The 14,592-nt window shown below is 33.3% G+C and overlaps 5 protein-coding genes and 1 pseudogene across 5 annotated transcripts; 1 reads left to right on the forward strand and 5 right to left on the reverse strand.

Annotated features, from left to right (window-relative positions):
- Positions 1-228: 228 nt before the first annotated feature.
- On the reverse strand, positions 229-559 carry RUB1 (NEDD8 family protein RUB1; the record flags this gene model as incomplete). Its single annotated transcript, XM_001647125.1, has 2 exons — positions 229-313; positions 411-559. The coding sequence occupies 2 exons, from the start codon at positions 557-559 to the stop codon at positions 229-231; spliced, it is 234 nt and encodes a 77-aa protein (XP_001647175.1).
- A 312-nt stretch (positions 560-871) lies between these two features.
- MTQ2 (S-adenosylmethionine-dependent methyltransferase) lies at positions 872-1,534 on the forward strand (the record flags this gene model as incomplete). The annotated part of the gene is made up of 1 exon (XM_001647126.1): positions 872-1,534. One exon carries the CDS (start codon positions 872-874, stop codon positions 1,532-1,534), a length of 663 nt encoding a protein of 220 aa, XP_001647176.1.
- Positions 1,535-1,638: 104 nt separating this feature from the next.
- Positions 1,639-6,699, reverse strand: Kpol_1036p64 (uncharacterized protein; the record flags this gene model as incomplete). The annotated part of the gene is made up of 1 exon (XM_001647127.1): positions 1,639-6,699. The coding sequence occupies one exon, from the start codon at positions 6,697-6,699 to the stop codon at positions 1,639-1,641; it is 5,061 nt and encodes a 1,686-aa protein (XP_001647177.1).
- A 706-nt stretch (positions 6,700-7,405) lies between these two features.
- On the reverse strand, positions 7,406-8,521 carry PEX7 (Pex7p; the record flags this gene model as incomplete). Its single annotated transcript, XM_001647128.1, has 1 exon — positions 7,406-8,521. The coding sequence occupies one exon, from the start codon at positions 8,519-8,521 to the stop codon at positions 7,406-7,408; it is 1,116 nt and encodes a 371-aa protein (XP_001647178.1).
- A 585-nt stretch (positions 8,522-9,106) lies between these two features.
- On the reverse strand, positions 9,107-11,113 carry SAN1 (ubiquitin-protein ligase SAN1; the record flags this gene model as incomplete). The annotated part of the gene is made up of 1 exon (XM_001647129.1): positions 9,107-11,113. One exon carries the CDS (start codon positions 11,111-11,113, stop codon positions 9,107-9,109), a length of 2,007 nt encoding a protein of 668 aa, XP_001647179.1.
- A 916-nt stretch (positions 11,114-12,029) lies between these two features.
- Kpol_1036p67pseudo lies at positions 12,030-14,482 on the reverse strand (annotated as a pseudogene).
- Positions 14,483-14,592: the final 110 nt, after the last annotated feature.

Here is a 14,592-nt window from a genome sequence, read left to right on the forward strand (position 1 = left end):
GCAATATTAAAGCCATGCTAAATCAAGTACATCCAAGACCACCCTGTAAGAGTAAACATCCTAACTACATCATCCTTTCAGTAAAACAATGATTTATTTCTATTCTAGACAATTTTGCAGTATAAATACGTACATTTACATATATATATACCTCGATATATAGGGAAAAACGAGAGAGACTAAAGCTCAAACGTCGAAGTGGATTACTTTGATGTATCCCTCCACTTATTAACAACCCCCACGAAGAGTCAAGACTAAATGCAATTGCATCCCATCTGTCAGTTTAGCTGAATCCACAGTTTGTTCATCATCACTATAAATCATACTAGTCAGTAAAAAAAAAGAACTATACAAATCATGAAATCTATAAAACAAATAGATCGAAGAAAAAATACATCAATTATACATACATTTGCTTACCTTGAAAGATCAACCTCTGTTGAGAAGGTGGAATCCCTTCTTTTTCCTCCAATAGCTCTTTAATATGATATACCTTATCAGATCCCTGGATTTCAACAGAAATCTCCTTCCCTGTCAAAGTCTTAACCTTAACATACATTTTATTGATCCTAGTAACCTCTAGTAAACTCAATCCATTCAACAAATCCTCCTCCACTACAAAAACCACCTTAAAATCTTATTGAATTATAAACATTATCAACTAACTTCTTAAATCATCAAAGATCAAAGCAACTTTTAATTAAAGTTTCGAAATCAACCCTCTTCAATTGAAAAGATTCGATAGCTCATCGAGAATGTATATAAAAAAAAGTGATTAACGGTTTCGAATTCGAATTCGATTTATGATTTATGTAGCAAGTGTGAGGAGTAGTTTCGAAGATAGTCAAGGTTAAGTATTAGTTATTTAACAATGCTTCCTACTCCATTGGTGAAGTGTGATTACGATAAGATTTATGAACCTAGTGAAGATAGTTTCCTTTTACTTGATGCTCTTGAGAAGGAACAAGGCTATTTAGTTGAAAAATTCAATGGTTTAGTTTTAGTTTGTGAATTTGGACCAGGTTCTGGTATTGTAACTACCTTTATGATTCAGAACCGTATACCTGTGGGTTTAAATTCTGTTTATTTAGCTGTTGATGTCAGTCCATGGGCAGTTGAAGCTACATTAGAGACAGCCAAACTGAACAATTGTGATAAAGGGACTGTTTTAGATACAGTTCAAGGTAATTTAGGTACTGGCTTACGGAAGAATCAGGTAGATGTTCTTCTATTCAACCCTCCGTATGTTCCCGCTGAGGAGGTTCCTGAGGTTCCTGAATCTAAGGATGATTATAAATGGTTAGATCTTGCACTAGATGGCGGTGAAGATGGGATGGTTGTCACACAGAAAGTTCTAGATAATTTGGATAGCATCTTGTCTAAGAATGGTGTTGCTTATATTTTGTTCTGTGCTAGAAATCATCCTGAACAGGTTGCCGAGGAGATGAGGTTAAAAGGTTGGAAAATAGATCTCGTTGAACATAGGAAAGCTGGATGGGAAGTATTGAGTGTCTATAGATTCTCCAGAAATTAACAGCTGCCAATGGAAATGGTCAGACGAATAAAAAAAATTTATACAAACTCATGCATTCATTTTTTGTACTATATAATTATCTATACTATAATATCATAAAATGTTCATTCTATAAATATATCTTTTAATAAGTCTTTCTCTGCAACTTGTATATCAATGTTTTTGAATGAATATACAGATTCGTAATGCAGGTAGCTTAATTGCCTAAAAAAATTGCTCAATTGTGTATAATTATCACATTTGTTAATCCCACTTAGGACTGGAACCAATGATCTGGACTGTTTTGGTAGTTGGAAACTATCTTCAGTAATTGTCTTAAACATATCTGACTCTGAGATCTTATCAACCAAAGCGATGTATGGGTACTTCTTAGAAATACAATTTATAGTATCAATTATAAATATCCATTCATTAGTGGCACGGAAACCTTCAAAATTTAATGTTAAAAGTAAATCTAAAGTTTTACAAATTTGTAAAATTTCATTAGAATTAATATCTGCCTGAACTTGAATGTTTTCGTAGAATTCTTGTAAATTACTTTGTAAATAAAAAGACAAAGTCTGCCAATAATCGTTAAAATGATTTGAAGATATTTTCACTAATAATACCCTCAATAAAATCCAACACACACTTCTTAATTTCGATTCTTTTGAAGTTAAAAATTGACATACAAATGAAATCAATGGCTGGAAACTCAAAAGATGCGTGTCTTTTTCAGATACCATCAACAAATATGAAATTCGTAGGATGCTTAAACATTTCATATCTACTTCAGAGACATTCCATGAGTTGAATGAGATAAGTGCTGGTGCTAATGCTATACCTTTAGCGTTCACTGAAAGAAGCAAGTCCGATATTAACCTCGTATTATAGTCAGGGTATCTTGACCATATTGAGATGATTTCATTTATTTTCTCATTATTATTGATTGTCAGAAATTGTTTATCATTGTTGAACATATCATTTATCAATGATTTCCATACCTTATTTGATGAACCACGCTTAGATATTGTTAATGCCAAATCTAATACACAATCAGGAATATCTGTACTAGAGTTTGTTTTAAAATATTTCTGTAATGCAGCCGAAATGATTATATTTAATGCATTGTTATACTTATCTCCAGCTTTATCTTCATTAACTATTAACTGCAATTGTTCAACCACATAGTTTAGTGCCGCATAAGCAGGTTTAATGTCCTTTTCTTCATTAGATATCTCATAGATTGAGTTTGATAAATATCTAATAAAAATTTCAGATATTTCTCTTTTAATGTTTTGCTGGTCTCCGTACTCAGACTTCGACAATCTAGTAGCTACAACAGCAAATAATCTCAGAATCGAATACCAGACTGTTGTATAGCTACTGGTATTAGAAACAGTATCCTTGGCAAAAGTAATGAAATCTAAGTAAGCATCTTCAATCACTAAATCGTGGAAATCAGCTATATAATCAATTAAGAAATCGATCAAATTTTTAGCTAAAGCTTTCCCTGAGGAGTGTTTTTCATCAGATCTGTGTGGCTTTTGCAAGCGTATCAAGTCCTTATTAATGGATAATTGAAGCGAAGAACCTCTTGAACATCTATTAGATATGCAATATAATAAGCTTGAAATTACCATCCCTGATTGGTGCTCTTCTAAAGATGAAACTAAAGATCTTGCGATTGAATCATTTCTATTAATAATAATACAATCTATAATTTCTAAAGGCTCAAGTTGAAATAGAGAATTTACCAACTTCAAAACAGAATCTCTTAATGTGTGGGAATTTATAACAGGTAGGTCGCTATCTTCATTGTTTTTATACACCTCAGAAGTTTCATGAATCCATACCCATAAACCTATGCAACAGTGAACTGATTCTTTGAATGACTGAATTGTAACATTTCTTTCACCCTGAATTTTAGCAACAGAATTGTTGTCATTTGAAAATACATTAGATACCATTGACTGTAAAAAATCTGTGCCAGCTGTTGCAGCAGCGAAATAATTATCTTGTTCTAAGGGAGTTAAACGATAGTAAGTCTCTGTTAATAGCATCTTCAAACCATCTAATAAAAGAACAATCGATTGCAGGAAATAATCCTTGTCCTCTTCTTCTGAAAATAATTTGTCTATACATTGAACGATTGAAGCACTCAATGGAACGACAACTCTAAATATCGATTTCTCAAAGTATGGGATACTTCCCAATAATAATTGGATGTAAGATCCAATAATTAAAGGTCTTTCCATATTTGAAACACTTGTCACCAGGTAATCCAAATACTTCAAATGAGTAGTATTATCATCAAATATTTCTAACTTGATGTTATTACTATGAGAGAATTTTAAAACCTTAAAGACAATATTAACCAATGAGACTGCAATTGATTCAGCTTCAACTCCTCCTTGGGATATATAAGTTGAAGACATTTCTAACATTGTAATGACAATATTTTTAAAACTATCTTCAGTTCCATCTAATAAAAGATTTAACAACGACAAACAACTTCTAACACTTGCTACATGAATGTTGTTATTCAATTCCAAAAACTTCAATATAATTCTTATCGCAGAGTTCTTGTATGTATCCAAATTTTCACCACCGTCAGTGTCGTTAATTGTAAGAACTGTAGTGCATGTTGAAAAATTTTGGATGAGTTTTTGATCATTTGATTTCAGAACGTTTGTTAATGACTGAATTCTATAGGTAAAACAATCTAGGTCATCAATTTCTGTGATATGATCTCTAGACAGAAATTTAAATTGGATCAAATGGCCAATTAAAAATTCAAATAATCTGCTAATGCCTCCGGATCGATTCAGAGATAATACCCAATTGGCGACAAACAAATACCGAGGATTCTCATCTTCAAATAATTCGTCGACTAATAATTCTAAAATTCTTGTAATGAGGACATTATCCTTATTCAAGTGTTTCCATAACAAATCCACGACTAGGAGTTTTTTTGAAATATCAGTTTCTGCCATAAAAGAACGTGTAAGTTGCTCTTCAATATATCCAGAAGGTACGTACATATCTAATGTTTCCAAGCATTTTATTGCCTTTAGTTGTTTAGGAGGTTTCAAAATACAATCCCAAAGACGAATAACAATAATCTTAATTAACTCTATGGAATTCAGAAGGTTGATTTTGTTATAAAGGAATTTGGTAAATACTGTTGTTGCAGAAAAAACAGATTCCTTTAAGATCTTATCATTTTCTAATGCCTTGACTAAGGTATCTACCAAATCCTCATGCCAATTATAGTCGTTTTGTTTCAATTTATCATCATTATAATCTGGAACCTTTTCATAAATCGATAAGAAGCAAGTAGTTGCTTCCAGCACATACACATCATTTTTGAAAGACTGTAATAGTATTTCATATGATAATGAAATAATATATAACGATAAATCTTGAACTTCAATATATTTTGAAAGATCGCCTATTTGGTCTCCACTCTGACTGGAATATGAAATTCTAATGTCGTCATAATAAGCAGAAATTTGTTCTATTATTTTCTTTCTATTAATTTGACTATCTTTTACTTTTATCTTAGACTCAATAAGAGGTAAAAATGCACGTTCAGGAATGTAACTGATAATCAAATTCGATATGTTATATATGTATGATGTGTCCTTTTCGTTGCCTTGGGATTCCCATTCTTGTGAAGGTAATGCCAGCATACTTAGCAAAAGAAGTGGCATATGACGAACAATCATTTCTTCATCTTCTGATATACTGAATGTTGTCAATATGAACTCTAGGAATTCGAAATCTTTGTTATCAATGAAGTGAAGGAATAACTCACCCCAAATAATATTGGTATCAATTGCATTAAAATATGAGCGAGCAGATGCTATAACTTTATTGTTTTCTCTGTATAGTTTGGCACATTTCATTAATTTTAAAAATATTTTTGGTGTTACATACGTACCAATTTCCCATCTATCTAAGATAGATATACAGATATTAAAACATGTAGCAGCCGTATCTTCAGAATCAATGAGTGACAACAACGATTCTACAATTAAATCAGAACCGTATTTGAGGAAATATTGATTCGTCATGTTATCTTCACTTTCAGATTTTCTTGATTTAATTTCAGTTCCTTGCTGTTTATTTGAGGCCCCCAAAAACCAGTTCCAAACTCTTCTATTTAATGACATATCTTTGTTCATGGTAACCTTACAACAGGCTAATATTAAGGATGCTCTATCTGAACGGTCAATGACTGCTTGTATTACTGGGGAATCAAGGTGTAATCTTTGTAGTAAAAGATCTAAACCACCTCGTTTAACTAGCAAGTCGTTGTCCTCGTCAAGAGAGCTGACTAAGGCTCTTACGAGTAACCCAGGTTCTGGGTATAATAAGTTTTCAGTACCTGGCAATAACAAATCAATCGCTCTTTTTTTCAAATCTGAATCAGATAAACTTTCAAGTAATACATTTTGTTCAACATCATTCTTATTTTGGTTTGACATTAAATGAGGAACAGCATTCAGCGATGGGAACTTTCTAGTTAACCACACCACACCACCCAATCTATGTTCTTTGTCACTAATAATTATCATAAAACATGTTTGCCAAAACAAAGAGTCGTCATTTAACCTTTCCTTTATAGTTTCGATTAATTTAAAAACCATTGGTTGGTGTTCATTATTTTCTTCATCAATACCAGGTAGCAAACTGGCAATCATTGGTCTTATAAGTACTTTCAACACGTTTGAATCTAATTGAACCAAATAATTTTCATATAGTTCAATTAATTGAGCTTTAACTGATATTGAGGCATAAGCCATCAAAGGTAAAATACCAGGAATCCAAATATTACATTCTGCAGACAAAACTTCGATACCAATTTTCTCAAAGATAAAGTTATAGACATCTAAAGTCTTCTGATGTACACCAGCTGGTAGAGTTGGAGATAGAGATGAGGCTAACCTTCTACTAACTTGATATGGTGTTGGGACATAATATTTAACATTTTGAAACTGTGGTTTCCAACTTTGTAGAGCTTTCAATAACTTACCTAAATTTGAAATATAGTCTGCCCATTCATCTACAGAATCAAAATATGCCAATGAACTTTCAACATTTAATTCAAACCTCTTTTGTTTAGCATCGACTATAGTTGTCTTAGTATCTAAGTTGAGTAGCTTTAAAGGCAAACTCATAACTTCTTGACAATTGACAAAACTTGTACTAACAGTAGCCACTGATCACAATTGCACAATTGTCACTCGAATATGTCCTATTGATCCTCTTCAAACAACGTTCTAATCTTTCAACAGTTCATTTAATATTAATGTGTAATGTTTTTATATCTGATCTGACAATACGTAATTTGATCTCGTAACAGAATACTACGGATCCAAAAACCTCTTGGCACACGTGAGATATAAAAGTGTCAGAGAATAACTTATGGCGTTCTTATACAACGATGTCATTGGCAAGACCATTAACAAGATAATTAATTATACAATTATTTTGGTTTAAATATCAATCATTTTCCTTCCCTTGTCTGAATCATCCCATTCCCTTTCAGGAATGAGAGTTTTAGTACTTCAATAACGATAGAGAAATTCATAAAATATATATGAACTGCTACTTATATTTAGGTACATATATAGGTGTCTATTTGAATGAATATATGGTCGATAATATATCTCATGAGATTCTAGATATAAAATTTCTTGATTGAAAGCTTTGCTTTTCCTATAAGAGGCTGAGGATATGACGATACAATGCAAAATCAGAAATTAATGAAAGCATTTCGAAGTAATGGAATAAATGAATGTATAAAGTATTATTATTTTTTAATTGATTACTATTAGAATACCATTGGTTTTTTGTTCATTTGTCTTGAAAATTAATTATTCATTACCGTTGGAGACCGTTCCATAGGAATACGTTCCCATCCCATCCAGTAGTTGCAATGAACCCGGGTTGACCCCATAAACTCCAGTCTGCACCAAATACAAATTCAGAATGACCGGTGAACCTTTTGATAAAGCCCTTAGAGGAATCTATACTGTTAGTCTTCATAGTAAATCTGGAACCATCATAACTTAAATCTTGCCAAACTGAACATGTCATATCATAGGATGCAGATAGCAACACATTTGGATGATGTGGTGACCATGCAACTTTCCTGACTGCTAATTCATGTGCCCTGGTTATTTCATTGATGCATGCAGCTGAGCTATTTATATGCTGCGATTGAGGCCCTAGATTAACTAACATCCTGATATCCCAAATTCTTATCGAACTGTCAACACCACTTGTAGCTACAACAGTAGGACGATATTTATTAAAATCACAAGTTAGAGTTTCAGATCCATTATGTGCCAAAAACCTTTGTTGCTTGTTATTGCTATTTGGTTGTCTCAAGTCAAATAAAGTCACGTAAGAGTTTCCTGAACAACACATAACAAGGTTTTCATCATGAGGTGAAAATTGGGCTTGGTATATGCAATTTTTATTAGCAGATATTGTACCTCTGGAGCCATTAGTCTTGGCTATAGTGTTATCCACCAACTGCGATTGCATTACCGGTTGAACTTGTAAGGTCCTTAAACTTTCCTTCCTGTTTGGCGTCCAAATTTTAACAGTACCATCCCATGAGCTACTGACAAATGTTTGTTTATTTATCAGGTTCCAATTACAACTTAATACTTCTTTGCTATGCTCTTTAAAGATAGCAATTGGAAATTTCTGTAAGGAGGTGTCAAATAAACGTAACGAACCGTCTCCCTGGGCCACTAATACCTGATTTTCATGAAGTTCATTCCAAGCAACATCATACAGACAATCTTGCGTCATAAATGAATTCATACTATGTATTCTTCCTTGTGGATCAATGTCCAAGATAAATAGATTACCATTTCCAACCAATCCAAAATTGGAACCTGATGCAACTGCCAAACGGTTATCAAAAAATGGCGAGTACTGGACTCCATAACCACTGAAACCTTGCATATGAAAGTTCAAAGCCATTGTTCCAATAGTTCAAATCTAAACGTACTCTACCTTATAGTCTCCTAAATGTCCCTGTTTCTATTTCAATTATTACTAAAGATCTCTGGATATGATCCAACCTCTAAATCTCCAGCAAATTCTCAACTAAAACGAAACTAGATAAATTAGATGCTAATAGTATAGTAATATACCTTAATATTCATTGATTCGATATATATTAGAAGTAACAAGTTTTCAATCCTTATCATATTTTTAATGAATCATGATGATTCTTTTCACTTCCTGGTTGCCTTTAAAATTAAAGCCTTAAGGCGAAGTTTCAATTAATATGTTTTTAACAGGTTCCATAACGAAAGAAGGTTATGAATGACAGTAAAGACTTATGAATCGATTGTCTATAAAGTTTATTCAATTATATTTATGAATTATATATGTATTGAGATTGTATATAATGAAACATTTTGAAAACCCCAGATAAAATGCATGCAGAAATTACAGTATAATATACACTTCTTAAAGTAATAATAGTTATGATGTAAAAAAAATAAAAATATTAATTGACTTCGTTCAAGGTTCTCTTGAAGGTAAGTATGCACATATAATTTATGACTGGTTATCATTCTCTGATACAGGATTTGTATGCTCTGTTGTATTTTGTTCATTATCTTCATTATCATTGTTATTAGGTTGATGATGTTGTGGAACGGAAGGAAGTTCTTCATTATGAATGTTGAATGTTGAGACCTCACCATTACTACCTCTGATACTGGCTACACCTGTGTTGAACAATGATTCAGGTTGTGGAGGTTGTGTATTTGATGCTTCAGAAACATTGTTGGTAGCAGGGTTCTGATTACGTAACCCTCTCAATCTAGATGCTAGTGATGCAAGAATCCCCGGAGGAACTGGAGGAGCACCAGCTTGGTTTTGAGATCTTTCTGAAAATGGTCTTCTAAAGTTCAATGGTGGTGCAACACTGAATATTTCATCCCAGAAACTATTAGATCTTGACAAAGGAGTAGGGTTCTGCTGCCCAAACATATCTTGTAAGTTAATGTTGCTGGAGGCAGGTGTTCCATTAGCTGATTCAGGAGAGGCTTGAGTTTGAGTTCCTGTTGGTAAGTTACCGTTTCCTAACTGAATAACTGTTACGGGAACCGCATACCAGCGGAAACTGCTATCGGTTGGTCTATTAGATGGTTGTGTACTAGTCGTCGATGGAGTTTCGGTGCCTTCAACTGAATTTGCTGTTGATGTTGATGACAATGAAAAGGTAGGTTGGGCTGGAACAGAATCGGTGTTACTGTTGGAACCTGAGGTACTAGTTGTAGTAGGGATAGTTGTGGCGGCAGTAGTTGATCCCTGTTGAGGAGCAGATGCAGTAGTTGTTGACGCAGGTTCTACATTAACAGGAGTAGCATTGCCATTAGCGTAGTCTGGTCTTAAAAACACAATTTCTCTTCTTGAATAGGTGATTCCATCACCGACTGTTGTTTCTTGAGTACCACTATCTGTAGTTGAAGCAGTTTGTGCCGAGTTGCCATTACCTGTAGTGATATCATTATTATCATTATTATTATTATTATTGTTATTATTTTCTGAGGTATTATTTCCAGCTAATGGATTCACTACTTCTTCAGGGTTTGCACTGTATAATAACTGTCTTATTCTTTCAAATGCTTCTGTGTTATTGTTATTTGATTCCTGTTGAGCGTTTCTTTGTTCAGGGGTTAACTCAACAATGATGTGTCTACATAGAGGACATGTATTTTCATGTCTGGTCCATTTGTAGAGACATTCCCTACCAAATATGTGGTGGCATGGTAATTCTACAGGCGACTCAAGATACACTGGCTCGTTTGATTCCTCTTGGTTTGGCAATGTATTTGAATTTTGAGTAGATGTAGTGCCTTGATTTGGTCCATTTTCTGTTTGTCTGGTTTCCCCTTCGTTTGGTTGGGGGCCTTCATTTTCACTAGATACTTTTGCCCTCTTTACATTTCCAGATCCTTCCTCTTCTTCATCTTCCTTATTATCAGTTTCTCTCTCTCTCTTGGCTCCAGGTACAGGCTCATCAACAAATTCATCATAACATACACCACAGGTTTTATCTGCATCAGCAGGAAGGTCCTTCAATTTCAACACTTTAAGTTTGTCAAACTCTTCTCTGGGAATACCTTTGTTAGGCATAACCATATCACTGAATCTACGCATTGCTAATTCTGCAGCAATGGATATAATAGACTCCAAACGTTGCTGAGGTGTCGAGGAAGGAACATCTCTAAAGGATAATACTAAAGAGCCATCAGGTCTTCCAACAGGGAACATGGGAGGTATTCCAGCAGCGGTGGTTTCAGAACCACCATCGCCAATGTTTGAAGTCCCAGAATTAGAACCGGATGCAACTGAATCACCACTATTACCACCAGCAGTAGTCCCAGTTAAACTAGTAGGTGTGAAATAAGAGTATTGAATCGAAACAGTAATATTTGTGGTTGGTCTTCCAGAAGAATCAACTGCTCCCGAATCACCGTTCTGACCGTCATTCGAAAGCGGATTCTCCCCATCATTAGGAGGCCTAGCTCCATCACTATTGTTTGTATTACTCATAACAATAGCAAAATATCTTTTGAACAAATATTTTCCTATAGATCAAATGTTACTAATAATTTTTTTCTTCTTACTTTCTTGATATCCAGCTTAATAACGTCTACACTAACCTAGGCTTATAAAAAAAGGATGGAAATACTATAAATCACAGTAAGCTAAACCTATCCAAATAAATTCACAGGTATTTGTATACCATTAGCTTATAAGATTCTATAATCCATAACCAAAAACAGTATTACAAATTAATATCTTACATATATATATCAATTATATTTAAATTTGACGTTTTCGAAATATCAAAGGATCCAGGAAATGGACCTCTTCGGAATTCTCGAGAAACCACAAGAAATATGTCACGTGATTTAGGAGAAGTATTTAAAGAGAAAGGAGATATTAGGTAGAGTTGTAATACAGAGTTTAAGCTAGTGGAATGGTTTAATGATTGGTCTTTATCTTTGATGGATTGATGATTGTTTAAACTTGATCTGTTTTTGGTGAACTATCTCTTTCTCTTGTTAATTTTCCTTTTTTACCCCAGTTTGAAGGGACCTCAATATTTGCTTGATGTCTTGTTCTGCTCATTTTTGACAGTTAAGAGATGAATTGATTTGAGGTACCACTTGTCAGTGTCTGAAATGAGGTTTGAAAATATGATAAGAGAATGAAATATAATACCATTTTGTAAATTTTGATGCTACTCTTTTTGCGAAATGATTGCTGGAACCTTCTGGTAGTGATAGAAGGATTGTAAGGGCTGCTGGGAAGAAAAGGAGGATAAAACTCGAGTCTTTTCACTTTTATACTAATGGAGATACGTTTTGTTATCGATTCATTCATTCATCTGTTCGTTTGTTTAGTTAATGATATGCAATGCAATGTAATTTAATTCTATTAATCAATTTTCTTTCCTTTCTTGTCATGGTTTATAAGTCGATGGGAGTCTATATGAACCGCTTGCCAGTAATTCTAAAACATCATCTTCCACTAGACTGTTTAAATACACCTCTAATGATGATACGGTTATGGAATTGTAATTTACGTCTTTTGGCACTGTCGCTCTTAAAAACGAATGTATTTTCTCTAATTTCAAACTTCCTAAATTGGTCAACATCCCTTTGATATATGGCCAAACATTGTTTAACGTTTCATGAATCTTATTCATCTGATCAATATCACTTGTAATTGATGATGAAGATAATGGATTTAACTTCTGTTCTTCTTTTAATACCTCTCCAGTATGAGTCAATGATTGTACTATAATTTCAGGTTGATCTAAATATTCTAGAATTCGATACAGTTGTCCATCAAAATATAAGACTTTCTCATCAACCCAAAATTGTAATATTTTTTTCAATCCAGTCGACTCAATTCCAGAAAGTATATGTAATTGTTCTAAGGACAATCCATTTTCTGATACTGCTTCACTGAAATAATTAATAATATTGCTCTGTTCCAATGTTGCGTCACAACTTATAGTTCTTCCATCTTCGAATGTAAATTCTAATTCCACTGTACCATGGTCTTTCAGTAAATGCAATGTTCTTCCTGGTTTTAATTCAGAATAAACCCTAATATACTTTTCTAATTGGGTAGATAGAAGGGGATCGATTTGTGTCTGTTTGGCATTGTTCCCCTTGGATTTTGATTCTTTGGCTTGATCCCAATAAAGAGATGAGATAAATTTCGGTTGGATTCTCCTGTCCAATCCTTCGATCTGGTGCATTCTTGATGTTAAGTCTCCACTTGTTTTCAAGTCCCATAGCATTACATCGATATTATTGATATACACTAGATCAGAGCCGGTAACATTGCCAATATTTGTAGAAATTGAGGTCGTACCTGCAGAATTGCCCTTGAATTTTTCCTTTAATAATTTCAAACATTTACTCCAACGAGAATCTAATTTGTAGTATTTTAACTTCAGCAATTTTTTAGTTAATAATTTTAAAAATTCTGCAATAAACACTTCATTATTTTCAAATATTTCTAATAGTATATCCAATAAATTCTTTCTCAAACCTATCATTTTCTGTCTTTTAGAATCAATCTTCGATGATTCCGGTACCCAATTCAACATTTGCGTAATAACTTGTCTATACAATAGAGATGAATCGCCAGATTTATTACTTGGTTGACCAGTCAATTCATTTTTGTCCAAATCGATATTTAATTCACCTTCAATACCAAATTCTGGATCTCTCAACTCATCAGACAGTATAACTAAAGAATCTGCATCTAGTATATTCTGGGCCTCTTCTTGGAAGTTTTCAGATTGAAGATCTAAAATTGCATAAAGTAAAACACTGACTAAATCGTTCCTTTCTTGTAAATATGGATTAACAAATGTTGATATAGAGTGCAAGTATTTCCCACTTGGATCTAATGTTAAGAATGATTTAACTGTCTTGACATACGCAATTAATGCGTCTACCGTTGTGATACTTGGATTCATTATCTTTCTTTCGAATTCACATAAAAACTTCACAACTACATTAGTAGAATCCTTTGAATCTACAAGTATATGCTTCAATTCTAATAAACTTGGTTTGGTCTTTGGAAAACCAGTTACACATTATCTCGAAATTTTCCCTTGATTGTATCTTCAAAAATTTGCCTTTCAAAACAACTAAATACCACGTTTTGTTAGATCATGATCATTTTCAGCACAATCCAATAAAACAGCAAACTGAGACCAATACCTGGTAATAAAATTTGTTATAAGTTTCCCATTACAAGATATCGTTGATCCCAAATACTGACCATATGTTTTTCACTGAAGACTGATATTTTTTCTACCAAAATATCAAGCATGATATCTCTTGAAGATACACTTCCATTGGCACTATTGATCCATACTATTATATCTTGTGCTAAATCGAAATCATCCTCTAATACAAGGTATTTTAATCTTCTCTTAACATAGTCTCTAAAAATTGAATTTCTATTAATCAAATAATGTTTTAAACCATCGGATTCAGTTAACCATTCCTCTAAATGATTCTCAAATATATTAACATGTCGTAATGGGAACTCATAGTATTTCTCCAACCTTTGGATATCTTTAAAGCTTTTTATAGAGTCAAAAGATGAGAAGAAATGTACTCGCATTTGGTAAATATAAAAATGTCTTAAAAGGTATCTTAATTGGTAAACGATATCTGAATAATTACTGGAATTCTGATTTAAAAGCATCTTAATCCCATTCTTAAGTCGTAATGTAGGAGGTCTCATCTGATGATTACTTAAATTCTCATTTGGATTTAACCAAGTCAATAAAGCCTCTAACTCATCTTCTGCCTTTGGATTATTCGATGAGACAAGCTCATGAATGCTATTTAACACCAACTTCAACTCCAAGGGATAAATCATCGTCCTGATTTCAATGGAATACCTTAGAATTATCAATTATCACACCTTATATGAGTTCTTACACCATCATCGAGCTTTCTGGTACAAAGTTACTTGATGGTTTATTTAAA

This window comes from Vanderwaltozyma polyspora, genomic scaffold, assembly GCF_000150035.1.
Source record: "Vanderwaltozyma polyspora DSM 70294 KpolScaffold1036 genomic scaffold, whole genome shotgun sequence".
Classification (NCBI taxonomy): domain Eukaryota; kingdom Fungi; phylum Ascomycota; class Saccharomycetes; order Saccharomycetales; family Saccharomycetaceae; genus Vanderwaltozyma; species Vanderwaltozyma polyspora.